The 27,998-nt window shown below is 37.3% G+C and overlaps 2 protein-coding genes across 2 annotated transcripts in view; one reads left to right on the top strand and one right to left on the bottom strand.

Annotated features, from left to right (window-relative positions):
- The window catches only part of LOC134800535 (inactive dipeptidyl peptidase 10), a 460,887-nt gene that overhangs the window by 104,033 nt on the left and 328,856 nt on the right, over nt 1-27,998 (top strand). The window lies entirely within an intron of this gene.
- Nucleotides 339-11,864, bottom strand: LOC134800564 (transmembrane protease serine 11G-like). Its single transcript, XM_063773053.1, has 8 exons — nt 11,275-11,864; nt 7,903-8,092; nt 6,136-6,238; nt 4,794-4,970; nt 3,566-3,657; nt 3,017-3,080; nt 1,294-1,440; nt 339-464 (listed from the first exon to the last, which is right to left on the bottom strand). The coding sequence occupies exons 1-8, from the start codon at nt 11,813-11,815 to the stop codon at nt 354-356; spliced, it is 1,425 nt and encodes a 474-aa protein (XP_063629123.1). The 5' UTR covers nt 11,816-11,864; the 3' UTR covers nt 339-353.

Here is a 27,998-nt window from a genome sequence, read left to right as displayed (position 1 = left end):
TATTCATGTGATCAACTGACGGTCTTTCCACCGCGATACAACCGGCTGACTATTTTTTTAAATTCACGATAGCATCTAAACTATCATTGACAAAGTACAGTCGCCATCAGATATATCGGAGCGGCCAAGGTGCTCACAAATATCTGAACACGCCTCTATTGTCAGGGCGTTAGAGTGCGTGTTCCGATATTGTGAACACCTTGGCCGCTCCGATATATCTGATGGCGACTGTACCTATCAAGCGGGAGGCGATGACTGACGATATTGGCTACCGGCCCGCTGTCTATATATTAAGTACCCCATAAAATATTGCAAGTGACAAAATAAAACACATAAAACACATTTGAAACAGTTTAGATTGTGGCTTCTGGGCGTTCAGGCACCAGCGTGTTGAGCTGTTTGAATACATTGGGTTTGATGCCCAGTGTGGTCGTGCGCACTTTGAGGCGGTAGTAATCCGGCATCTAGAAACAACATAAGAAGGTCAGTAGGGCTAAGATGGCCGCCCATTTACCATCTGTCACCATGCCTGTCACGTTCTAACAAGTATGAAAGTGCGAAAGTGACGCATGACATGACAGGTGATAAAATGCGACCATGATAATTATCCGTGCAGGACATATCCCATAATTAGCTGTTGCCCGTGACTTCGTAGGACGCGTGGATTTAAATATATATTGGTGGTTATATATTAATTCTACATGAGCATATTATTCGACCCCTTTTTAACTTCCTCAGGGGTTGAATTGTTTCCAAAAACGTTGAAAACACTTTCTTGTATTCTTATATTAGAAGTTTTAAAGTAGGTATTTGTATTGGATTCAAACTTTCAACCCCTTTTTAATTTTTGTAGGGTATGAATTGAATTTTCAACAACACTGATAGCAGTTTTTAATTTTAAGTTCCTAGCTTAAAAAAAACTCTAACCTCAAACAAACTTTCATCCCATTTCTAACTCCCTTAGGGGTTGAATTTATCAAAATCGCCTTATTGACACGATTTTCTGTTTTCCATTGTGCTATAATTTAGCAAATGTACAGCGAACTGTAAAAGTTTAAGTATATACCTACTCTATTTATGATTTAATGACATTGCAAAAGTCCATACCCACTTTATGAAATTCATTCATTAAGTGGGGTTACGTTCAATGTTATAGTGACAATACTCGTAACGCATTGCGAACTGAATTGCGATTTGGTCACGTGGTACAGGTTGCGATTGCAACAATTTCATTGTTTGGTATGGCTTCTTTATAGTAATAATAAGTCAATGGAGCCACTATGTATAACTTACCGAATCATTGACTTGTTCGATCCAGTCCGCATAGGCTCCGACCAGCGTGAACACGGTCGGAGCGTTGGCGTACCCGCAGACCGTCGGCCCGAACGATATGATGCCTACCAGCTTGCCAGACAGGATGGCCGGACCTCCGGCGTCGTGCTAATAAATCGGTACAGGAATGGTGTTCATAAATATAGAAGACATTTAACGACGAGGTACAGCCGAGCAATGATATTATAACTATAGATACCTAGCAAGGTAAAGCAGGCCACTGACGAGGTTTCCAAATGGGTGCCGTTAGGTACAATGGATTCATCCAAATGGACGGCATCCAAATATTAAACATTGAAGTACGTTTTTGACATTCACGGACCGAATTTGGATTGCAGCCACGCTATCTGGACTGTTGGAAGCCTCGTTAGTGGCCTTTATACGCGCTCCAAAATTGAAGCACTTAACTTGTGACAATTGTACAGAATGTACTTCAGTTGCACCTAGACAAGTGAGAGATGTGCATGTGCTCGCGCACATCATAAGAAAAAACGACAGGCATACGTTCAACAACGAGTGTAACAAAGATAAATGGTATGCGAAAATTAATCAACAAACACAAATTCATCCAGAGGTAATTAAATTAATATGGAAGTATTTATTGTAATCCTAATGTATGAGTATAACCTATCTATAATTTTATAATATCATTGCAGCCGAGTGCGTTTGCGGTGTTCCACTTACGAAAAATTTGCCTCAAGATAAACTTAAGCTTAGGCTCAAGCTTTCACACTAAGGTGGGGATTAAATGCGTCCTAATTGGTTATCTGTATGAAGGGCCGGAGTGTAGCTCGTTGCATAGTCTAATAAAACATGGTCTTCTCTTCCCAGAGTGACACAAGCCTACGTCACAATAACATTGCCACTTTGCATAGCGCTATTACATACTATTATATAGCGCTGTCGCATGATGACGTAGGCTTGTGTCAGTCACGTGGTCGGAAGAGAGTACCAGGCGGAGTATATTATTATACCATGGCTCGGTGCATGGATCGAGGCAATTTAAAAGTGGATCACCGTGAACGCACTCAACTGTACAGCGAGCTGCAAAATTGCATGGACTTTTTATTTATGGAATTTAGTCATAAAATGACCATGCAATTTTGCAGGCTGGATGTGCGATAATCGGTTGATGTTTTAAGAAAACCGGTATGTCTGAAAATGTAACCGGGAACAGGCGTGGCTCACTCCGCGATTTCGTCGCTTTGCTACAGGTAGCTAAAAGTACATCCGTTCCACACCAATTTTGGTGGCTAGCCATAAGCCGCGCGTGGCGCTGTCGCCACCTAGCGGCCATATCTGTCCTGATCGTAACAGACGCGTTTTGTTAGAGAGTGAGTCTTCTGTACCTAGTACTAGTACTATTATTTATTCTGTGCCGGGAAGTGGCTATAGGAGCTTTACAATAAGATTAAGTAATAAAGAGTAACCCCCTTATTCATAAACGCGTTACAAACCTCAATTAGCTAATAATCGTTTGTCTTTATCTGTCCTTTTGACTTATGTATTTGTACGAAAGGGATAAAACATAATTTAACTAAATCAGGCCCGTAAAGTTTTTCGAATAAGAGGGTAATTAGGTACGTAAGTCTGAAATAAGGACTCATGTGTGTTGCATATATGAAGGTTTGAATTGCAAATATCGGATTACTAATAAATTGGTAGGCTACTCCCTCGTACTCACATCACATGCGCCTTCTCCTGTGGTTAGCGTGCCAGCGCAGAATTGATGCTTAGTTATAAACTTACTGCAATCGAAATTAGAAAAACAATAAAACAGTTTTAGTCGTGATACAATCCGTATTTTTTACAGTAACTTATTTTGTTTATGTCGTGTTGTTAACGTAATGGGATTTTTATTAGATTTTACATATTACGGAAGTGTTCACATGCTAAGGAATGGAATGCGTTCCCGCCATCTGTATTCCCAGACAAATATGATCTCGTTATCTTTAAAGCAAGAGTGAATAGGCTATTACTGAACCGGTGAGCTCTATCTTAGCCTCTATCTTCGCTTTGCATTCAGGTCAATTGATACTAATAAAAAATACAATTTCCAATATTGCAAATTAAGTAGAGACCACATCGTCAGCTAAAGTTGCGAAACTCGTAACTCAATTTCAAGAATTTGCATTTGCTAAAGTTAAAGAGGTATGCCCTCTTGTCTTTTCATAAGACCTTTGCCTTTTCATAAGTTTCGCCAATGATATGGCGGGCATAATGATTGACTTACTCGCCGTAGACTTCCTTGCAGAAAGAGTTGGGGTAGACAGGCAGGAATTTGCGCTGTAGAAACACTGGCTCGTACGCGAGGCGGTTGGACATCTGTTGATGTGTGTTTTAGTTTTTTATGCTATAGGAGGCGAACGAGCAGATGAATCGCCTGATGGTTAGTGATTACCGTCGCTCTTGACACCCGCAATACCAGGGTTGTAAGTGCGAGTGTGGTTTTGGTATATGTAGTTGTATGAATTTGTGTGCTTTAAGTCTTGTTAATTTTTAAACCACCTACTATCTGAATCAGTTGATATTTCTGTAATTCCCGTGATTAAGATCTGCTGATGCAGTTGAAGCTAAATGATTTTTCCGATGGACGATCACAAACATATCGAGCTTAGGCTCATAAGAAAGGTCTCAAGAAGTATACTTGAAATACATGCAAATGTGATTCAGCAATAAACGCATGTGACTATGTTTTACCAAAAAAATGCACTATCTTGATCCAAAGTTTCCCTTTCCAACAACATCCCGTTTTGTGTAGGTATTGTTTTCTGCGGGATCCCATTTAGTAATGTAGGTGTTTAACTGTTTATTCTAACGTTTATACGAGCAGTTTTTTACAGAATCAGGCAAAAAACGAATCGAATCCTGCTGTTCTGTTTTGCCACTAATATAACTAGATGACATTGTCCGGTAAAAAACAGGATCCAGTTTAATTGGAAGTCTTCTCATAATCTAAGCGCTTCCTGCATTCACTTTCTGCCAATTGTGCTCATTCTCATTTTAACGTAAAAAAACAGGATGTAAACTACCGTGATTCCGTAAAAACCGTTCTCGTAGAACTAGACCTTAGTAGAAATAAGTTTTTGGCAAAAATTTCATGTTTGGTACAAGCTTTTATCGCTGACTGTACTTTTCTTACGACAGACAACTAATACTCATCGAGACAATTCTAAAAACCCCTAACACAATTAGGTTGCGTTGTTTCATCACAGAGTTCCTATGGCCACCTCCTGTCTCCATCATCAGATCAGCTCGATGGTACCATAATATTGCATTGTCATCCGATTTATACATGCATGCAAAATTTCAGCTCAATCGGAATCCGGGAAGTGGATCAAATTTAACTTGCAAGATTTGATTACAGACAGACAGACAACGGTCAGGTGAAACTAAATAAAAGCTTGTAAAAGACTATGACATAATAATCTTACCCATTTACTAATTTAACAAGTCCTTACCCTAGTAACACCCCACCCTAACACCAGCACTTCAGTAGCGGCGGGGTTGTGGTCGAAGTGCGAGATGTCGATGATCTTCGGCACGCGGTGGTGGTCGAAGGCGATGCGATACCGCAGCCGGATGACAGCGATGTTGTCCGCCAGCGTGCGCGGGTTGTACGTCGGGTGGAAGTATACCTGAAAACAAATAAGCCTTGAAAATATGACAATAGAAAACGCCGATCGAAACCTAAAAAATACGATACGACGATTGGCATATTGGCTAGGCCTCGAGGAGTTACAAAGTAGATATATACATAATTGAAAACAAATAAAATTCAAAAGGCAACGTACGTGTAACACTTGTTTATAAGATTGCTATTTGCAACAGAATTAAATATTAGGTTATGTTACCAACGCTGGCAACGCTTATCTATCTATGAGATACAGTCGAGTTCATAAATATGTATAATACATTTCGTTACCTTAATCCATTGCAATAAGGTGAATAAAAGTATACATATTTATAAACTCGACTGTACTTACATGTTTTAAATCTCCTCGAATTTTTGCAATGAACATTAAAATAGGTATTGTCTTCGGTTACCGCGATAGCTACTCATGAAATTAAACTATTACGCTGTAAAGGGTTCGAAACGTCGGGATGTAGTATGAATTCAATATACGCGATATAATCCGTTTCAATGCCTCAGGGGCCTATTTTAGATTTAAGCTAGTTAATAATTTCGTTTAGTAGTACCACTGTATATATATATATATATTGTATCCGTTTCAATAGTTTTATTTCATGTAAATAGGTGTTCAACGATTTGTTAAAGTCCGAAAATGCTTAAAAGTACGTATGGGGCTATTTATAAATTACGTCATTTCAAATTAGGGGGGGGGGGGGTCTGGACATCGGATGACGGTAGCATGAAGTAGGAGGAAATGGGGTCATTTGAAGCATGATTTTTGGATGATTATAGGGGGGGGGGGGGTCAAAAATCGTCAAAAATCGATGACGTAATTTATGGACAGCCCCTATGTAAAGCTTACCTTCGATTATTGGATTTTTATTTCCAATCCCGCCGTGAATTTGCTACGGTTTGATTAAAAGCTAATCCGAACCTATATTTGCCTTCCAATAGTAGGTACCTTTGCAACGAAGGGGGTAAGTGAAATATTGGAAATGAGGTGGTTAATTCGCGACAGCCGCAGGCCACTTTTGAGCATGAGAAATGATTTTTTTTTATTAGAAGCATTCCATGATAAGTATAACTATTTAAGCGTATTATGATTGTTGTAATTTTTGGATAGTTTTCAATGAAATAAATTTTATCTTATCTTATCTTATGATTCTTACCTCAAGTGCGTCGACAAGTTCTCCGCTGATTCTGCTGTGGTTGCTGCCTATGCGCACCTGAAGCACGCGAGGGTTTTCTCGGAAGAATCGGTTGTTGTGCATACTGTGGAATACCCATTTTATTAGTTAATTGTGATTCACTACACCTTATAAAACAAAATGCCCCGCCGCGTCTGTCTGTTTGTTTGTTTGTATGTTCGTGATAAACCCCAAAACTACTGAACGTATTTTCATGCGGTTTTTACCTACCAATGGAGTACTTCTTGAGGAAGGTTTATGTGTATTTTGTTAACCCGTTCGAAGCCAGGGCGGGTCGCTAGTAGTATTATTTACATATTTGACGACCGGTCTGGCCTAGTGGGTAGTGACCCTGCCTGCGAAGCCGATGGTCCTGGGTTCGAATCCCAGTAAGGGCATTTATTTGTGTGATGAACACTAATATTTGTTCCTGAGTCATGGGTGTTTTCTATGCATATAAGTATGTAGGTATTTATCTATATAAGTGTGTATATCGTCGCCTAGCACCCCATAGTACAAGCTTTGCTTAGTTTGGGGCTAGGTTGATCTGTGTAAGATGTCCCCAATATTTATTTATTTATTTATTCATGGCAATAACACGCAGCCCCTGACTATTCTTGTAAATTACTTGCAAGGTTTTTTTCTTATACCTGTTAAATTCTCTGTCAGATACCTAATATACAATACACGTGAAACTAGCTCAAAAAGACACTTTAAATTGCAGTCGAGATAAAGTGAGCAGAAAACTAATAAATGTAGAAGACGTCTCAGGACATTTAACAATGTCGAAATAAGACTGGTCCGTCCCTTGAGAGTTTTATTACGAAACCACGTTCAAGAAGTAAATGCTAAACTTTCCAGCTTAGATCTTAATTAACTTGCAACTTTATCACATTAAAATAATTTATTCAGTTCAAAATTATTTCGTGGACAAAGTTTAGCTTTGGAAGTATCGTTGGTATTCATGGGATAAATAATTAATGTTTTTATTAAAGTGTTTCGATCTAGTTAATATTATTTTCAATACGGGAGCGATAACAACGTTAACTTGGTGTTTGGTTGAAAATAAATAATACGATCGTAAATTGAATTGTGCGATCGGTAGAATCAAATTCAATTAGTTTTTCTAAAATCTATCAAATAAATAATTTAATTGAGTAGACTTTTCGTCCTGACCAATTCTGACTTAAATCAATTACAGAACAAATTTAGTAAGATATCTAACTATTTTCTGACAATTCAATTCAATTCAATTCAATTCTTTATTGATAAAAATATAATTTTAATTTTACACAACAACTGCTGATCTGCAGTGCATACAGTTACCTAGTTACAGTTTTACAATATGACCATTTTTACTGCTATACCAGCACTTGCATTTCAGCACAGCTGATTCCGCGTTAGGGAAAGATAAAAATGTATAACACGTGTCACCTGCCGCACAACACAAACTACAACGACATACTCCCGGCCTGACCCAGATGGCAAAAATTTCAGTTTGTATCACTACTAGCAACCCGCTCCGGCTTCGCACGGTTTAACAAATTATAAACCTAAACCTTCCTCACGAATCACTCTATTGATAGGTGAAAACCGCATGAAAATCCGTTGAGTAGTTTTTGAGTTTATCGCGAACATACAAACACACAAACAGACAGACGCGGCTGGGGACTTTGTTTTATAAGGCGTAGTAATAATCGCAAAACTATAGTTCCGCTGTATCCATTGAATCATCATAATGCAACTTACAGTTGCAAGCAAGCCGCCGACGTCAGCACCAGGTCGTGCCAGTACAGCACGCCGCCGCACCAGAAGCGACCCATGATGTGGACGGAAACCATGAACGGGTACTTCTGGATGACCGTGCGCTCGCCCTTGTAGATCCGGCGCCCGGATCGGCTGTGGTGCTCTTTTAGGTCTTCCAGCTCTGATTTTGGATCTGCGAACAGAGTTTTACCGTTTTTATATTTTGTCCCAACTATGACGTAAATATCGCTTACCAAAACTATACTAACTTGAGTAATACGATAAATTTTATTGCTCTCTACGTTTCATCAACATTCACACGTTCTAAAGTTTCTCACAGAGGCGTCTAAATATAGGGCTCCGTAATCAAACAAGAAATGTACGAGCCCTAAAAACAATATCCATCGGCAAGAAGTTCCGATAACATCAATATTGGCCAATCGAGTTCCACGAGATACGTTTTTGACAATTACAACTTCAAAGGTAACTCGGCAGTTGTAACTTGTATCTTTTGTCGAATTCTAAACATTTTCTGCGAAAGTTGATTCTGCCCGCGTCTGCATAGAAAGTATATCTCCCTTAAAAGTATCCTCTTCTTCCTGTATTATTTGTATTGTTTTCTAATGAGGCGTGCAATAAAGAGTATATGGGTCAATTTTCAAATAGGCATTTTTTGCTGTCCCACGGCTATAACTCGAAGTCCATAGGACTAAAAGACTGGGTATGTATATATTTTCATCAAATGTATTGTAAACTTTAAATATAATATACAACTGTAGCTTAAATATTATTTGTTTCTGACAAAATCGCATTTGAAGTTCAAAAAACGGCGAAATATGCCGTTTTTTGCGTGTCCCAGTGGCGGAACACACTCAATAAAAAAATTATAACTTTGGATGTAGGCAACGTATTATGAATAACTTTATATTTTTATAAAGAGCATTTTTTAGAGAATAGATGTAATAATTTCGATAATTTAATGCGTTATTTAATAAAACAAGAGAAGCCTCTTTATCGTTGTCCCGCGCGGCACTTATTTTGTTATGACTTAAAGATACCCCCCAAAATTTTCTTTGTCTATTGAATAACGGTTAAATTATATTTACGACGTAATGGTGCGGTTAGTTGGGCGTCGATCAACATCAAATGTGGACGTGGAAGCAGTTTTATTTATATAAAAACGGGCAAGAATCTCTTTCGATATATTTTGGTACAACTACAACGACATTTGTATGGACGCTTAATATGTTGGTATACAGTCGCAATAAAAATGTGTATTTTACAATAATACTTACAAATACAGTGTTAAAATATGTCGTAAAATAAATAAGTGAATCAGTTATATTGTGTAGGAAATTTCGCAAAAAATATTATTGGCAACATTTGTATGGCGACATTTGTACGGCTATTTAGACCATATAAATGTCGATTGTGGTATACAAAATGTCGCTATACTGCCATACAAATGTCGAAAAGGTGCCATAAAAATGTTGTAAGGGTGTTACAAATGCCACAAAAACAATAAATAGTGCCATAAAAATATTGATACTTCCATACAATGTCGAAAAAATGCCATATATATGTCAAAAGCGCCTTACAAATGGCAGATATGGAATTTTAACATGGGGAAACAGCACAGATGTGCATGACTTGTTTGTCATGCAAAAAAAATGCGTTCGTGTGCTAGTCGGAATCCGAAATTGGGATAGCTGCAAACCTTATTTCATCAAACACGGCATACTCACTCTTCCATGCCTTTACATCTTAGAGCTATGCATATATGTAAGAAAAAACATACATTTGTTCAAAGAGATACAGAATAAAAGACAAAAATACAAACTTGAATTACTCCAGCCAAAATTAGAAATATACCGCAAAAGCCCTCATTATGCGGCAGTAAAATATTATAATCACCTCCCAAATTATTTAAAATCAGAGGAAAGTGACACTTCGTATACAAAGAAGTTGAAATCGTTCCTTGCTGAAAAAGCATATTATTCAGTAACTGATTTTCTCACTGACAGTTTTGTTAAATAATTTAGTTAATAGTAAATAAGTAAGTTTTGATCTCCTAAAATTATAAAGCTAGTTTGTAGTTTTTATTTCTTCTTAATATGTACCTACTTATATTAAGGAAATGTTTGCCATACCCTATTAGGGTCCATGAGATACCATTATTTTGTAACAACTTGTTTTTACCATGGTGCAATAAACGATATTCTATTCTATTCTATTCTATTCTAAATAGTGCCATACAAATGTCGATATTTAAACATCCATATCTAGCTAACTATAAAAAGTAGAGTGGTGCCTCGTACAGTATATTTTTTGTTGTTAAAAACCCTTTCTAAAACGATGATTATAAATCTGATTTTCCAAAAATAAAAAAATTGCCATACAAATGGTTAAAACACACCCTCTTCAAAAATTTACCCATATGTATTGTATTGTATTAATACAATTGTATTGTATATTGTATTGTATTGTATACCTATCGTTTAAAATAAATTCCATCCCCTTTTGCTTACTTGATGTCTCAGGATGGTTTCCGAGATGAAAACTATATCCTTCCCCGGGACTTCAAGAGATATCATCAAAATCGGTTTAGCGGTTCAACCGTGGAGAGGTACCTAACAGACAGAGTTATTTTTTATACTACTTACGTCCTTTTTTTCACATTTATTTTATTAGTATGAATCTAAATATTTACCCTCAAATTAAAATGGTTCGTAAACTGACTAACAATAAATTGGATAATTGGTAATTTTGGACACGGCGCGTATAGTACGTCGATTCCTCACTCTGCGGCCCTGACCACCGGCAGCTTGGACCCTGCCCCGCTGCCGGCGGCACCCTAGGTTAGGTTTTTTATAATGTGTTTATATATTTTTGTTATGTTTTGTAAGTGTTTTTATATTTTACTTTTATACTCACATTGTAAAATCCTAACCTAAGACCCTAATTGAATAAAGAAAATAATAATTGGATAATAACAAGTATGAGACGACAAGTAAGCAAAAGTTTTAATTGGGTAAAGTATTTTAATTGCAATTTATCACAGATTCTGATGTTATTAAAACATGATATTATTAGCACACTCAAGATCAATAAAAACGGTAACTTTGCATAGAAATATATATAACTCATTTAAGTTTCATAATTATAATTCAGTAAATCTAAATACCTACTTACGCCGTACATAGATTGAATATAAAATCCAGTGGAGATATTATATTTGATCAAACATACCCTGAACTATCATCTGGGACGGACAAATATTGCTTTAGAAAACAATAACTCCTACAGTTTTTCCGTTTGCTTAGCGACGAAAATGAATGTTTGATTTATCCTCATCAAAGATTGGGCTGGACTCACCCCAGTATATATTGGTTAAATTATTTTCATCAAACTTATGTTCGTCTTTTAGCTTTTCTCCTAGCATCTTATCGACTATCTCTTCTATTACTTCCTCGTCAAGTCCTGGAACTTCATCTTTCATATTCATTGACCTTCTAAACGATTGTACAATTCCGGTTGAGTTTTTTTCAGAAATAATTTTTAAAATATCATCTCGATTAAATTTTTCTTTCAATTTCAAATAGAGATTTTTAGGTTCTTCGTTTAACTGTAATAGTCTGAAGCCATCATTATCATTCAGAGCTTCATAGAAATTAGTTTCGGTTAAGGTGATGTCTCTACTTTCATTTAACAATAATTCCGCCATCTTTTCTTTATCGATAACATATTTGTTTATCGTCTTTAGTTTCTCTCTTAATTCGTTCAACTTTGGATTGTCTGCTGAATTTACTGCTAGAATATCTACTAAGTGGCTAGCTATATCACTAACAGATGGTTCTTTATAGATATCGTTAGTAGCCACAGCACATGAAAAGTATATAACAGTAAATATCAACATTTCAGCTGAGTTATGCAGTCGTAGCTGAACTAGTATTTTATTTGGTTTTGAAATAAATGTACTGATAACATTTTATGATTAAGATATCGGTCGTTTCTTTATATTATTTACAAGTCACTTAAAGTGAGAACGCAAAACTGATAATATTAAAATAAAAGATATTACTTATGTATATGACTATTTACACACGATATTCTCAACAGTTACAGATGGTAAAATAGTTAAAATGGCGATATCACTACACCTTATAAAACAAAGTCCCCCGCCGCGTCTGTCTGTTTGTGTGTATGTATATTCGCGATAAACTCAAAAACTACTGAACGGATTTTCACGCGGTTTTCACCTATCAATAGAGTGATTCTTGAGGACGGTTTAGGTGTATATTTTGTTAAGGTTTTGTCTAACCCCTGCGAAGCCGGGGCTGGTCGCTAATTAATGATATATAATTGAAATCGACTCAAGTAATTTCCTGGGCAAAGAGTAATAGCTGTTTATCCTAGCTAGCTGTAAAATGTTGTACTTTTATTATGATGTTTTTACCATTTTTATGCTATACTATATTTATCCTGCTATAATACTACAGAATCATTACAATTTCACTGCCAAATTGTTATTCGCTCAACATTATAAAAGCCGTCTGACCTCACATTAGCCATTCATCATCAATAAGTTGATTACTTAATACTACATTATAAATTCAAATGTTTTGAACGTCGTTCGACAGCGACTAATCAATTCGGCAATGAATTTAATTTGCAGATCCATTAGCGATAATAAAGACATTTCACAAGTCAAAGCTATTTAACAAATTCCTTGCGTTATCCCGGCCTTTGCCACGGCTCATGGGAGCGTCATAGGCGAGCTGGGTCCGCTTGGCAACTAATCCCGAGATGGCATAGGCACTAGTTTTTTTATATCTTAATTATCGCCATCAATGAGTCGCTTTATGTTGCCGTTATTACAAGGAGAAGAAACGTTTTAAAAGCTACTGTGTGGTTCCTTATGGGTATAACTAGAGGTAGAATGAGAAAATATGCTGAAGAAGTCAGTACCGTTACTTTTACCGATTTGCATCAAACTATCTCCATACAAAATTTTATCTTTATCGATTCAGCCTTAGAGAATATAACCAAACGGAGTGGTCATTAACAGGCGTTCCCCTCTGTTGAAAATAGGCGGCCAATGGTCAACCACATGTATGGACTGACGTTTATCTGACATGGCTATGTTTACGACTATGCAGACAGACAGACTATGTAGTTATTTTGTACCGAAAATTATAGACATGGCGTCTCCGTTGGTTATTCTCTAAGGATTCAGCGGTTAAAGCTTGAAGAGGTAACATGCAGATATACATATACAGACATACAGACAGACGAAGTTCCTTTCGCATTTATAGTACTAGTAGAGATTTACGAACGCTACGAGCCACGACATCCAACGACAACATATAGCCCCCGTACTAGTAATATTTTAAATATAAATAGTTTATTCGTGACACGAAAAAAAAATCAGAAAAAAAAGATTGACTGTACTTATATGTTATTTAACATAATTTAACGTAAACGCAGCTGATACAGTCGGACGCATTATCGTATTCACCTACTAAACAAGTATGGAAGCGCCAATTATGTTGTGACTGGAAGTCGTAGTTATATGCTCGAAAAAGTAGGCTAGATATCTTTGGGTGTCATTAACTCATAGGTTAAACCCTAATCTAGATTACTAACGGTCAGGGAGGCCCTCTTTAGCACTAGCGTTCTAGTAAATTAGTTTTTCTCGCCTCATAATCTATCATACACTTTCGGTTTGGCCATTTTTTCCCCTACTCAATTTCACCCGTGATGGATGTCCGGAAACACGAACCGACGGCCGTGTCCGTCTTATCATATATTATCTTATCTTTATCTTTTATATCCCCAAGAGCTTTGATGTCGAAGTTCAAGGATAATTGTATCCTCCGGGGTTGGTGAATGTTAATTTTTAAGTGGCTTCCGTATTGTTATGCAAAATTTCTTGAGATTTTTAAAGATTGTTTTTTTTTGTTAGCTACCTCAATGTGTAGATAACGGCAGAGCCTGCGTGGAATTCATCCAGTATGATGTTTCTTTTCCTCCCACAAAGAGACAGACAGAATTACTTTCACGTTTATAATATTAGTACAGTTGTAATGTGATTTATAGACATAAAGCTGAATGCTGATTATTTTTTACGCGTTGGGCGGACAGAATAACGTCAGTGACAAACGTCACATTGCAGACTAGCATACACTGGGCCCAAGACAGAGCGGCTTGGAAAGCACTGGTGAAAAGTGTCCACATTCGTCACGTCCCTCAGCCATGCGGATACGACAAGGAAGAAGGGGAAGAGATTATTTTTGACCAGTATTGTTACTATTTGGCTTGGCACCGACTTCAAACATATCAGTTGGTAACGCATATCATACTTAACAAAGGATAATATTTTAATTTATTTATCATATGTCATTTACAATACATTTATTAGTTTACAATTGAAATCTACATTTTTCCAAGTAGGTAAACGCACTCGTTAACGCTTCATTCTTGTCATGGATGTAGTGCCAAACAGTTTTAGAGTTTTCATAATGCTGACACCAACCCAGACATCAATGATATCCAGGGCCGCCTTAAATTATGCTGGGGCCCTTGGGCATATAAGAATTTGGGGCTCTTTTGGAAAGTAAAGAAAGCGAATTAAACTAACATTTTTCGACTATGATCTTCTATATATTAAATATACTGTCCTTCGGGGCCCCCTGAGGATTGGGGCCCTGGGCACGGCCCCCCTGTGCCCTTAAGGTATGACGGTTCTGATGATATCATTCAACCGGTATACCATTCGTCAGTTCAAGTAAAATATCTTATATTTGCGTTCGTATTTCCCATGAAGCTTGCGTTTACCCGGTAAATAGAGCCCTTTTTGTTGACATTGTTTGACGTGACCCATATTCAACCACCGTGTCGCCGATCCAATTATTGGGGCATACTCGCATAAACACTTCCCCGTGATACCGAGAGCCGGAGTGTAAACTGATTGGCAAGGACATATTAAAATGTTTTTCGCAGATTCGGTATTTTAATTTAAACAAATTGTGCTGGTCTACTGACAATTGTTGATTTCGTTGAAAGTGCGTGAAAACTTGGGGTGTTCTTAATACCTTTGATGATGAAACATGTCGTCGTATCCTTAAATTTCTATTCTTATCAAAAATTTCATCAAAAAAAGTCGAAGTAGGTACGTTTAGAGATAATATAAATATTGCTAGTTTATACAGTATACATAGTTAAAAGTTAGCACAACTTTGTTTCCTTTATAATATTTTCTGTTTCGAAACAACTTTCAGAGTGCCAACATTGGGCATTAAAATAATATGACATTACTTCCAGCGCCACCTAGCGAAGAGTAGCGAAACCCAGCAGTGCGGCGCCATCTGCCGACGAGCGGCGTTAACGTATTTCCTGAAAGCTAAAGTTTTCAGGAGCTATCGCTGTAGTTAGTGCAAATAAAATCAGATGGCGCTGTAGAAGTGTCTTTTTTTTTAAATGTTGCTACTATTTGTTTTTATCGAGCAAATAAGGAAGAGTACTTAACTGTAAGGAAGGGTAAAAAAACAGACACCGTTTATCAGACACCGTAGCCCATGGTTGCTTGCGACTTTAGTATTAGTGTTTCACACGCGTTGCCGACTCTACAAGCTTACAAGAATTTTACTCATTATCAATTTATCATGCAGGAACACATACCTACACTACATACGTACAGAGTAAGTAGCAGTGCTGTTATGGCTGCCATCTTCTGAGAGGCGGAGGTAATTCCCTAGTTGGGCTGCTCCAGATTAGAGTAAGATGACATTTTTACTGTGCCCTACCTCTCTTTTGGTTGGACGTAGTTTAAGGACATATCCAGGTTAGGATCGTGTAGAAATGTTGAGTACCTACCTATCAATTTGTCCTTACTTACAAACTTACCATCTACATCAATTTGTTATGATTCCCCTAGTAGGTACATTGCATGTAATAATCAAACATTGGTTTAGTAAAAAATACATAATCATGTCTGACCTATATTTATTTATTTATTTATTTAAACTTTATTGCACAAACACAGGAAAAATATACAAATGGCGCACTTAATGGCTAAAAGCATTCTCTACCACTCAAGCATTGGGTCAAATAGAGACAAATGTTGGTGTAGGAGATACAAAATTTATATCTCGCATTAACACAGTTGGATGTAGATAAGTACATATTTTCATCACGGCACGAATGGTGGCCGCTCCCTGCTGTCAGTGATAAAATAAACTAATTGTAAGGTGTGCATCAATGCAAACTATTTTGTTAAATTATTTGGAACAATTTACTATTTTATGTCTGTTTTTAATTCAAAAACGAATAAACAAGTGGCTTTGTAACCTGACTCAAGAGTCCAAATCCACCATTTAAAAAAATACATAAACTGAATCATTAAAAAGTATATAATTATCGACCAGCTCATAAATTTTTAAGAGAGTACTTACGTAGGGAAATGTGATCAGTAGAGCAAAACAACTGGCCATACGCAAGCATTTTTGCCAAAACGGAGATCTTCGTTCACATTTTAAGGGGCCCACAGATTACCAGTTCGCCAGACGATATCAGTCTGTCAGTTGCTCATAACTGTCACCTTTTGCGTTTAACTGACTGGCTGATATCGTCCAGCGAACTGGTAATCTAAGGGCCCCTTTATACTCGATCGGTCAATATACAAAAACCTACAATATGCAATATACAGGTACCTACTGTACCTAAAGGAAAATAAAGAAAAGACGTTACTCATACCAACTCATACCAATCATACACCTAAGATAAAAGAAAACACAGGAATACTTTTAAGGAACCGTAAAGTATAAAAAATCATTATGATTACCAAGACATAGATATCCGAACTCTTCTGGCTACAAAATGGATAAAACATGTCCCTTCTTCAGTTATATAACACATCTTAATGAATCTTTTTGTCTAGCTCGGGCTGCTATAATTATAAATTTAGATTAAGTTGGAAACAAACTACTCCCGTGTGCGAAGCCTCGCAGTTCTGTTGCAGTTTCTAAGGCAAACTCGCTCACAGCTCGGCAAAAACAGTTTGAAGCGGTGACATGTATAGGTACATCAGACATAGTAGTGCGGAATCAGGGAAATAAAGCGAACATTTCCTAGCGGAATGAAAATGTATTATGTTAAAAATAAGAATAAATAAATCATGTTAAGGTTATTAATATATCCACGATACATAGACCTCTTAGTTTATAACCCATCCTTTTGACATTGCTTTGCTTGTATAGAAACTAACTCTATGTATTTAGTAAGTACATTAAGTTAACTAGGTACCTACTTATATGTTTAACTGCCAAGATAAGGCTGCATTCATTAGATGTTAGCGTTGAGCTCGCTCGAAGTTAAACTAGTATTTACTTTTAGTTTGAAACCAGGTCTTACTTAGTGCGCTAGGTTTTGCAATCAATGGAAGAGCATTGGCTGCGTGATAATACAAAGTGTATACATATTTAGTTTGAACGGAGCAACTTTCCTTCTTAGATCTTATTAGCGTTGCCTGTTATACCTACGTATAGTAACCTGCAGTAATATGTTACACAACGAAGGCCGCAAAAATATCTGACACGATTTATTTGTAGAGCCATAAGAGCGTGTCACATATTTTTGCGGCCTTCAAAGAGTAACATATTATTGCAGGTGACTGTACACTGTTGGTATTTGGTATTTAAGCTGTGTTGAGAAGGAATGTTACGTGAATGTACACATTTATAATATAATTATACAGGTATAGTTGACGTCAAAGATATGTATACACTTTTGTAATAAGGCGAAAAGTGTAAACATATCTTTGACGTCGACTGTACCATTACATTTAATCGTGGCTCCGTATTACTACGTAAGAGTTTACCAAAAGTACCTATTTAATTCACCTCCGAATAAGTTAAATCAAATTACAGATAAAACATCAATTAACCTTCATACAATAAGGTTATTTTACGAAAGACTAATTAACATCCGACCCGAGTCACAAAATTGTAAATTATTACCTTAAATTCAGGTCATATTTGGAACAAAAGTTCCACTGTAAAAACAACTTTACGGTGTTTTAATTGAGTTGACTTTACAATCTCATTTGAATTTCGTTGGAACGTTAAATGATATAACAACTCTGTGTTATTCGGCTGAATTAAGTTAACCCTGCTGCCAGTGCTGCCTCATGGAAGCTTTATCGTTAACTCAATGACGAACAAGAGATGGCAATGTTAAACGAATAAATGATATTAAAAAAAAGATTTAACAAGAAATGTTTCACTACATGTTTACCCACGATGGAACGGCGACGATAAAGGTATTATGTAGCTACAGATATCATGCCTTTAAGATGAGAGAATGATTTAAACCGATCATTGTGATAATGACTCATCGAAGTAAGTATTTCATATTTTAAATTTTTTTAAGCTTATCTGCATCATCGCGAGGTCTGCAGCTCACAAAGAAAGGGATTGGGAGGATACAATACATCTGACTTTGACATATATGTTTTATATCTCAGTTAAGTACTAAATAAGTCCTACTGTTGCTACTTGTAACCCAACCACAACCACTTCGGTTGCTCAATGCTTGTACAATCTTAGTACTTGGGAAACAAAAAAGCTTAGTTAAAACTTACCAGACGGCGCGGTGTCTTTGACCTTGTCGACTTAGCGAATAACTTGACAGAACGTAATTAACGCCAGCCTCGCGCCCGCGGCCGGTAATCCTATCAAGCCAGAAATTAAGCGTTTTGCGGCTACACCGCATTAATAACGGATCGCTGCTGATAAAATTTAAATGCCATTTCCAAGGCTGTGCGGATGGATACCTATTTATTTTATTGATATTCAGAGACTTAGATTGACGCTCCTTGAATTAATTAGCAAATCATAGTAGGGCTAAAGTCAGGTGACTTTTTTGGCTCGTACATTAATTCTTAGAAGAAACGTTGTTGACTACTGAATTCGTGCCATCCATTGGGAAAGGAATCAAATAGATAAATCCTGTCCAAAATTCTCAAATCTATTGAAGTTAAAATCATAATTGCGAATTTAGAGAAACTATTGGGTCATATACTATAAATAAACCTAACATTTTCCATTTATTTTATACTAAAGCTACTCCCTAAGCTCAAAATAATTAATAATACATTATGCAACGTGGGGGGTAAGTGAGATTTTGTAACCGAGGTCTATCATTCCCGACAGCCGCACGCTTGCTAGAAATATTTGATATTTCAATAGCCTGATGATCTATACATGTATGTCAATGAAATAGACATTATTATTTGAAAATAGACATTATTTGAAAGCAGGGTAAATTGTCCTGAAATTGCGCAAAATAACGAAATTAATTACGCTTCCCTATTTGTTGTTGCTGTTAAACATTGTTACGCGGTAATGGAATATTAAATCACCCTGTTTCCCGATGTGTGGTTACTCTCATTGCTATTAATAGCTCTTGTTAAGTTGTTACCAGCATCAATAAGGTAACATAGATAATTGAATAACCTGATTGAATTTAATGAAATGAAACGAAAATATTTATTTCCAGGAAACTATTGGCCCATAGATAAATACCTAAAAACTAGCATACATATTATTATAAAATATATCTTAAAACTAAAAACACACAATTACGAGTATGGCTGCAATGCAGTTCGCAACCCCGCAGTCTCAGGGAGCCGGCCGCGGAACCGCCGGAACTTGACACTTTTTAATGTGTGACATGCCGCACTAAACCTCAGTCTGTTTATAGCTGGGATCCTATTTGACTGGCCAGAATCAAGATATGGCCATGTACTTACACTACGGTTTTTATAAATGTACACAAGAGTGGAGTACCTTATATTATAGAGTACAAAGAGCAACACTCTTAACTGTACATCGATCGGTAGACCTTATTACAAAAGGCATAAGGTCCACCGATGTTAACAGTGTGGGCGATGGTACCAATCTAATATACATTGTCACATCACCTGTCATCCTGACTATTTTCAAGTCATAAAGGTGACCTTTGGGTGTAAACTGCAGCTGCACTACTGTTGCAGCGTCGTTGTTGCCGCCGCTCAGCTGTATCTGTCAAATTCCTTGATAAAATGACCGACGGAATGAACGTCATAATCGCGCCAGTAATGACTCAGGAAATTGACAGTAAGCTCATTTTCCGCTTCTGCAACGCTCATCGCAAATAAGAATGTCTGCGGCAACTTACATATAATAACTGCCAAACCTGAAAAACCATAAGTACATTTTATATGCAGCCATGGCAATTAAATTGCAATCATATATTCTGAGAATGGTCATTCAAAAGCCCCCGTAACTAGCATTCATCGCCGCCTGCCTGCAATACCGCCACATCTCAAAATATATGATTATTGATTAAAAATTCCATCTTAATTAAAAATTGTATACTTAGTTAACTTTCCTTTAAAAATTTTGTTGCCCAATTGGCCGTACCTATCGCAGGCATCAAACGTTATGATATATCAGAACCGCAACCTGCTGTGCGGTACATTAATCAGTTTGTCAAAAATACTGCCCATATTCGCGTGAAGCTTCACGTCAGTTAATAAAGTTCCAATTTACCTCGACACTTTTGATGTCTCGCAATAACTATAGCGGTCGCAACAAAGCCTTTTTTAATGAAAAACCGTAGTTCCGATTGAATCAAACGACCCAGTGGAGATTAAACGACGTCAAAGGTCAACAGCGACGAGTAATGCGCGGCGGGTATTCTTGTGACTAATGACCAATAAACATGCCACTATTGCCACCATTCTTTGTTCTTTTTACGAGTAATTCATACAAGTTTTTTAGTCAGCGATGGTGAAGGGGCCCACTGATTAACAGTCCGCCGGACGGTATCGGCCTGTCAGTTGTTCAGAACTGTCAAAATTTTGTTCTAACTGACAGGCCGATACCGTCTGGCGGTCTGTTAATCAGCGGGCCCCTTTAAGCGTCTCTTGGGTAAAAATGTTTTCGTGTGTATAGCTGTTCTAGTCTATGTACCTATGTACATGTCGCATTTCTCAACTCTTCGACAATTCTCGTGAAATGATAAGTAGATTCGATAAAGGTATATGAAATTTGATGATAATACAACATTGTGCTAGATAGTTCCATCGCACTGATCTGATAAAAGTGATAAATGAGACCATCCTCAAATGTATCAACTTTAGGATCGTTAGAACAATGCATGCAGTTTTTAAAACAACTTGTGTTTAAGAACATACAATATTTTATTAGTAAGCTACCAAGCAAAAAAAAAACAGGCACACACCCCACAAACAGACAACAACCTCACCTGTTGTCTAGCGGTCCCTTCTTATTAGTGGGAGTTTTAAATTACAAATCTATGATAAAAGTTCCTTCAGAATAGGTCTTTTATATACGTATCTGTTCGCAGCCCGTTGCGTCCAATATCCCGCTATTATTTGCATTCGCGACATACATGTCTGTCGCAATTCGCAATCTGTCCTGTGCTACATTTTACAAGAAACTTCTCATACCATTGTACTAATATGTACTTGTACATATTTTGGTACTTACACGCCTCGAAGACACTGACAAAAGGGTTGTGTAAATATAATATATTGGGCCGCCACTATCTATTTGATGTGACTGTACTTACCGGTCCTCAGGTCACTAAACTAGGGTAGTATTCCAGCAAAGTCATTCTAAGTCAACCCCTGTACAGCGCTACGGAAATTTGTCATTACCGTGCGGCCACCGCTAAGTGAATGGGGTTTTGTTTACACTGAAATATGGCACAGACCATCCCTTTCCGAAAGAAACATAACCTCAAAAATATCGTCCAGAAACTTTTAGTTGCGCCCTCGCCCTATTCGCGAATAAATCCGAATTTCGCTGAAAAGAAAGTCGAGTTGCAAATGTCTTTTTACCTGAACATCTTTGGACTTATATTTCTAATAAGCTTTATAGGAATTAATAAATAGAAAGAATCAAACATACGTAACTACGCCCAAAACACATTGCTCATATTTTTTGCCGGTCGGACAAAACAAATGAAAATTAATGACAGACATCATAATTTTGTGTCCAAAATGTTGTATGATATGCTTTAATCTCTTTTGTGTATCCCTTCAAATGATTAATGACACTTTGAAAAAGCTTTGCAAAGTTCCTAAAATGTTGGTCCCTTCATTCAAACTTTTTTGTAATATTACTAAGTACACAAGCTCTCTTTTCAACATCGACTCAAGTTTGGTGGCTTTTAGTTGTAAATAATGTTAGGTAAAGTTATTTTGTAACCAATTTCACGGCAAACACCTATATACTTATTGATTTATGTAAAACTTTGCGCCCGCTGAAAGCGTTAGGATCAGTAACCGTGCACAGATTTTAAAACAAGGACCGTTCTAGAAATTGGCCATTTATAAAGTTTTTTTCAGAATCGAGGTATTGTATTGGAAGACAAGTCAGAAAAACAACAATATTTATCTCTGGTTTGAAACGTTTAAATGGGTCACTTTCAACCCTTGATTAACAATCTAGTATTAGACGAGGATAAAGGTTGCCGGGTTTGCTAGTGAATGACGGTGACAATCCATGATTCCAAACGCTCACCGAGAATGGGTTGGATGACGACTGCTTATGTATTAGAGAGAGTTTGGCTTTGCGAGCCACATGAGGGCATTACATAATCCGGATAAGAATTGTTGATGGAGTCGCCATTGCCGGATACGGCAAGGAATGAAGAGAGAGAGAGATTAGAGATTTTGTATCACACTAGCGATTTGCGATATCTTAGTATAGGTACAACGAACTTGTCACCAGTGTGATAAGGCCCTTTTAGGTATCGGTCGGATTCAAACTACACCAGCAAAAAGGTAATTTTATAAGATACATTTACAATTAACTTGACCGTTTACAGCAGTAATGCAGGCGGCAAAATTACTGCAGCAGTATTGCAGCGCGACATTACTGCCAACTGCATTGCTGCCTTGATTTTTGAATTTTACACTAAACACAAGAACTATATGTAGCAATAGTACATTTTGCAACATGGGGCGTAAGTTGAATATTGCAAACGAGAGTAAGTTAAATCGCGACGGCTGGCCGGAGTGATTTATAGACTCGAGTTTGCAATATTATTACGCCCCGAGTTACACACAATGTTTTTCATCACACTTGCGATACAAAAATTAAGTATAAAGACAAAAAACTGTTAATTATGGCACTAGAAACTTTATAACTCCCTAGGGAGAACGCTTTTTCTATAACTCCCGCTAAAACTCCGTGCAATTCCACATTTACTGAGCGAGTGTGATGAAAACGTATGAACTCACAATAAACACTAATCAATGCGTAATCAGGTCCCAATGAGAAGGTCATCCATACATAGCCATATTGACCTTAGATTAGTTTTCACTGGTTCACCGGCACTCGGCTCGTTCAAGCTCTAGCAATACATAGCTAGACCGCAACTGTTAGCCGTCAGCCATTCATTCGGCCACAATCCCAGTAATGACGTACTTCCCGCCCTCTAGGGTTGAATCCGCGCTCAAATAACAAAAGTTTGAATTATTTTTAAGCACTAGCGTGGTAAAACGCGAGAGCGGTTGTTTCGTTTTAATTTACTTCTGTGCGATGTTTGCATTTTAACGCTTTTTTTCAGAATCGCTATCAGAATTTATCGTTATCCCTTTCGATACAGGGAATTGAAAAAAAAAAGTTTCACTTATTGTAGCCGGTTATCACACTGAGGCCAATTCCAACTTAGGTACAGTCATTTTGTTATCATGCTGCATGCTGCATGCTGAACATGAGTTGTAGCTCGATTTTTATTTATTGCCAACAAAATATTTGTATGCTGTCCAAATTATTAAATTGCTTTTTTTTTGCAAAATCTAACCACATTTAAGAAAATTATTTGTGCGATGAATATTTAAATTTTACACTTTGAACTGTATAAGTGGGCATGAAATCCTAATTTAGATTCGGTTAATCTTCTCTAAAACCCTTTCCCTTTAACCTTTGAAATAGTATTATTTTAAAGCTCGCATAAATTCTTGGTGTTCATTCAGACCCTTCTTAAGTTAAGTTTAAGCCTTAAAATGCTAGATAGCGGTAAGCTGACATTGTTGGAGTTGTGAACTATTTTAGATACTTAGTTGAAGACTGGTATTTGACTGATGACGAAGGTTTACATGTAGGTACTGTGCTCCATAACTAAATTCTACCCCTAAATCTTATTTACTACATGTATTTCTAAGTTAAGGCTTTATATAAACATACTAGCTTCTACCCGGGAATTCGTCTGCGTAAAATTTGTAGGTATTTTTATATACTCATTCCAATAGTAAATTTTACCCCCCCTTTGGAATGATTTCTGCGATGAAAACTATCCCATATCCTTCCCCGGGATTCAAAATATATTTGCAAGGTTAGGGTAGAATCTAACCCAAATCTTATAAGGTTGGTTTGATAGAAAAGAATCAGGAATATATGTCCATTTTTAATTTATTTTTAGTAGAATATATATACAGTGGTACTACTAAACGAAATTAATAACTAGCTTAAATCTAAAATAGGCCCTTGAGGCATTGTACCAAGGATGCTGGCGGCATTTCCTCGCTGTATCGCAATGCTGATACGTTGTGCGAGGTAGCCGCCAGCTCTTCGGTCACCAGTTACGTCAACCAGACGCTTCGCGATTTCTGCGAACAACTTATGCGCGCTGGGACCCCATGGACCTAGAGTTTCAACACCAAATGGTACAAAATGGTACTCTCTACCGAGGCTCTTATATTTGTTACGTTTTAGAATTTCGGCGCTTTCCGCCGCTCCGCCCGCTTTTACAGTAGTCCGTTGGAGGTGGGACGGTGCCAGTGTGTCTACGCAGGTAGCATCCCACACCAAGGGAGTAGTATATCGTACGTACCTTTTAAAGTACAAAACTACGACAAAAATCTATTTGATTGCGAGCACCATATCGAGATTTTGTAGATAGGATGCCGACGATATAACTATAAATTAGAAACCGAAGTTTATACACAACTCTCTGTGTCTACTCTGACACTTGATTGACAAACTGTAGGATGAAGTGGCGATATTTAATTTGTTTAGAAAATCTAATTTGCCAGATTTATGCCAGAATTTACAAATGTTTTGAAAATGACCTAGAATATATGTATTTTATTTTATTTCATACTGTCCGTGGCCGGTTTTTTCTGTGGCCGGTTTTGCACTTGCCTCAGTATGCTTACTTAGGAAGTATCGATTTGCCCAAGCTGAAACGGAGACCTTAGTCTTCGCTCGATCAATTAAAGTCTTTGATAGTTTAGTCATTCAGAGGTGTTGCCAAAAAAATATCATTTCGCGTTTGCAAGCTTTGTGATGAAAATTCATGCACTTGTGAAAATTAAACCAGCTTAAACTCTTAAGCTCCTGACGCTCTGCTGTTGGCTGCGGCTTTTATATATATTTGCGTATTTTGTGACATGATTTATGACGAGGTCCCAGGATATTAAAAATCCCTATAAAGGGTAGGTACATGGAGTGAACATTTTCAACGTATTATGCAGATCTATGTTAAAAATAGCAATAATGTTATTTTTGTGTCGTTTACAAAACTAGAGCCTGGTCAGGCGTGGCTCACTCCGCGATTTCGTCGCTTTGCTACAGGTAGCTAGAAGAACATCCGTTCCACACCAATTTTGGTGGCTAGCCATAAGCCGCGCGTGGCGCTGTCGCCACTTAGCGGCCATATCTGTCCTGATCGTAACACACGCGTTTTGTTAGAGAGTGAGTCTTCTGTACCTAAAACTATTATTTATTCTGTGGCCAGGTTCAGATTCAACAACATGTTATGGTTTTGATACGACCTTCACGATCGTCTTGGTGATTGGCGCATTCTTCGCTCTTTCACTTCATTTCGCACGCACTACTCAGCGTGAACGATTTTCAAGGTAGTTTTGTAAGATACTAAAAACATTACTACGTGATAGAGACGTTGACCATATTTAAAATACCCTATACCGTACCACATAGTACATTTTTAGGGTTCCGTACTCAAAGGGTATGGGACCCTATTACTAAGACTACGCTGTCCGTCTGTCTGTCGGTCCCTCTGTCCGTCTGTCCGTCTGTCTGTTTGTCTGTCTTCTGTCACCAGGCTGTATCTCATAAACCGTGATAGTTAGGCAGTTGAAATTTTCACAGATGATGTATTTCTGTTGCCGCTATAACAACAAATACTAAAAACATAATATAATAAACATTTTCTCAAACATGCAATGAAATATTGATGTTATGTTCCTTATAATAGGCTGCGAAGTATGACGTTTCAGGTGCGGCTAGGACAAAAGGTCGTTAATGGAATTTCATACACATCTTGCAGGCCTAGGCCGGCAAAGTCCTCTTTTTTAATTTTCATTTCACAGATATTTGTGACACAGCATCGTGGCATTCATCCATTAAAAAAAACTAGAGGCAGTATTTGCTTTATGGTTCGTAATGACACTCTGCCACTACGCCTATAAAAAAAAAAACAAAAAACAATGATTGCTATAATTTGCAGTTTTATTTGTATAAAATCAACATGAACTTAATAAATAATACATTCTATAATTTTAAATTATAAATTTAACTACACAAATAACAACATTTAAAATATTTCATCTAAACGTTAGCGGTAAAAAGGTCTACTCAAACACGCGTAGTTATATTTTTTAAATTGTTATGGAGGTAAAGTTGAAAAATAATCATTCTGTTTTATTGGATTTATGGTGCGTTGTTGATTTTTTGAGTTTAATATGAGTTCCGACGAAATAATGAAATTAATATTAATTGTAGCTTTCTTGAGCTTACCGTGGGACTTAGTCAATTTGTGTAAGAATGTCCCTATAATATTTATTTATTTATTTATTTATTTTATTAATTGTAATCGTAGGTGTTGGAATTGGCAGCGTAAGCAGAATTGATTTTAATAACTTGCTGCCTCTGCCGCCAAGTCAAAGACGAAGTATGTATATGGTTGCTTATGGCAATTTTATTATTTGAGAAACTAAGAAAAATGGCTTACAGTTTATTAGAAACAGTTTTGTGGCATATTTTAAATGAATGTAACTACAAATTCGTCAACACTGTGGAAATTATACTTATTTACTCCATGCATAAAGCAACGATGTATGTGAAACATGATATCAACATGAAAGACTATGTAAACTTATGTGACGAAAACGACAGTCAGACGGATGCAAGGCGAAAAAATCAAAGATACATGAAAATATACGGGTAGTAAAAATACACGACTCGTGTAAAACATACGCGTGATAATGATATAGGTACGTGTTGGTTATATTTTGGGTGTAGTTTACTTTTAGTTTTTTCTATAAATAAAACTTGGGTTTCGTGGATTTTTAGGGTTCCGTACCCAAAGGGTAAAACGGGACCCTATTACTAAGACTTCGCTGTCCGTCCGTCCGTCCGTCCGTCCGTCCGTCCGTCCGTCCGTCCGTCCGTCCGTCCGTCCGTCTGTCACCAGGCTGTATCTCACGAACCGTGATAGCTAGACAGTTGAAATTTTCACAGATGATGTATTTCTGTTGCCGCTATAACAACAAATACTGAAAACAGAATAAAATAAAGATTTAAATGGGGCTCCCATACAACAAACGTGATTTTTGACCAAAGTTAAGCAACGTCGGGAGTGGTCAGTATTTGGATGGGTGACCGTTTTTTTTTTGCTTTTTTTTTGTTTTTTTTTTTGCATTATGGTACGGAACCCTTCGTGCGCGAGTCCGACTCGCACTTGCCCGGTTTTTTTATTTTATTTATTTCATTGCATGTTTGAGAAAAGCACTATACATACCTCGGCGGGAAATGGAGTTGCCCGCGCTCAGACCTATCCGACCTCGCTTCGCTCGGCCGTCTATATGTCTTCGGCCGGCAACCCCTTTCGTCCCGGCCTCTGTAGTAATGTACTATTAAGCGGGGCTGCCATACAATAAACGTGATTTTTTTGCCGTTTTTTGCGCTATGGTACGGAACCCTTCGTGCGCGAGTCCGACTCGCACTTGGCCGGTTTTATTGAATTGTTTAGATGTCAGAATTTGAGCCTTCTGAGGTGAT

Source organism: Cydia splendana, chromosome 20, assembly GCF_910591565.1.
Source record: "Cydia splendana chromosome 20, ilCydSple1.2, whole genome shotgun sequence".
NCBI lineage: Eukaryota > Metazoa > Arthropoda > Insecta > Lepidoptera > Tortricidae > Cydia > Cydia splendana.
This window is presented reverse-complemented; position numbering and strand designations above follow the sequence as displayed.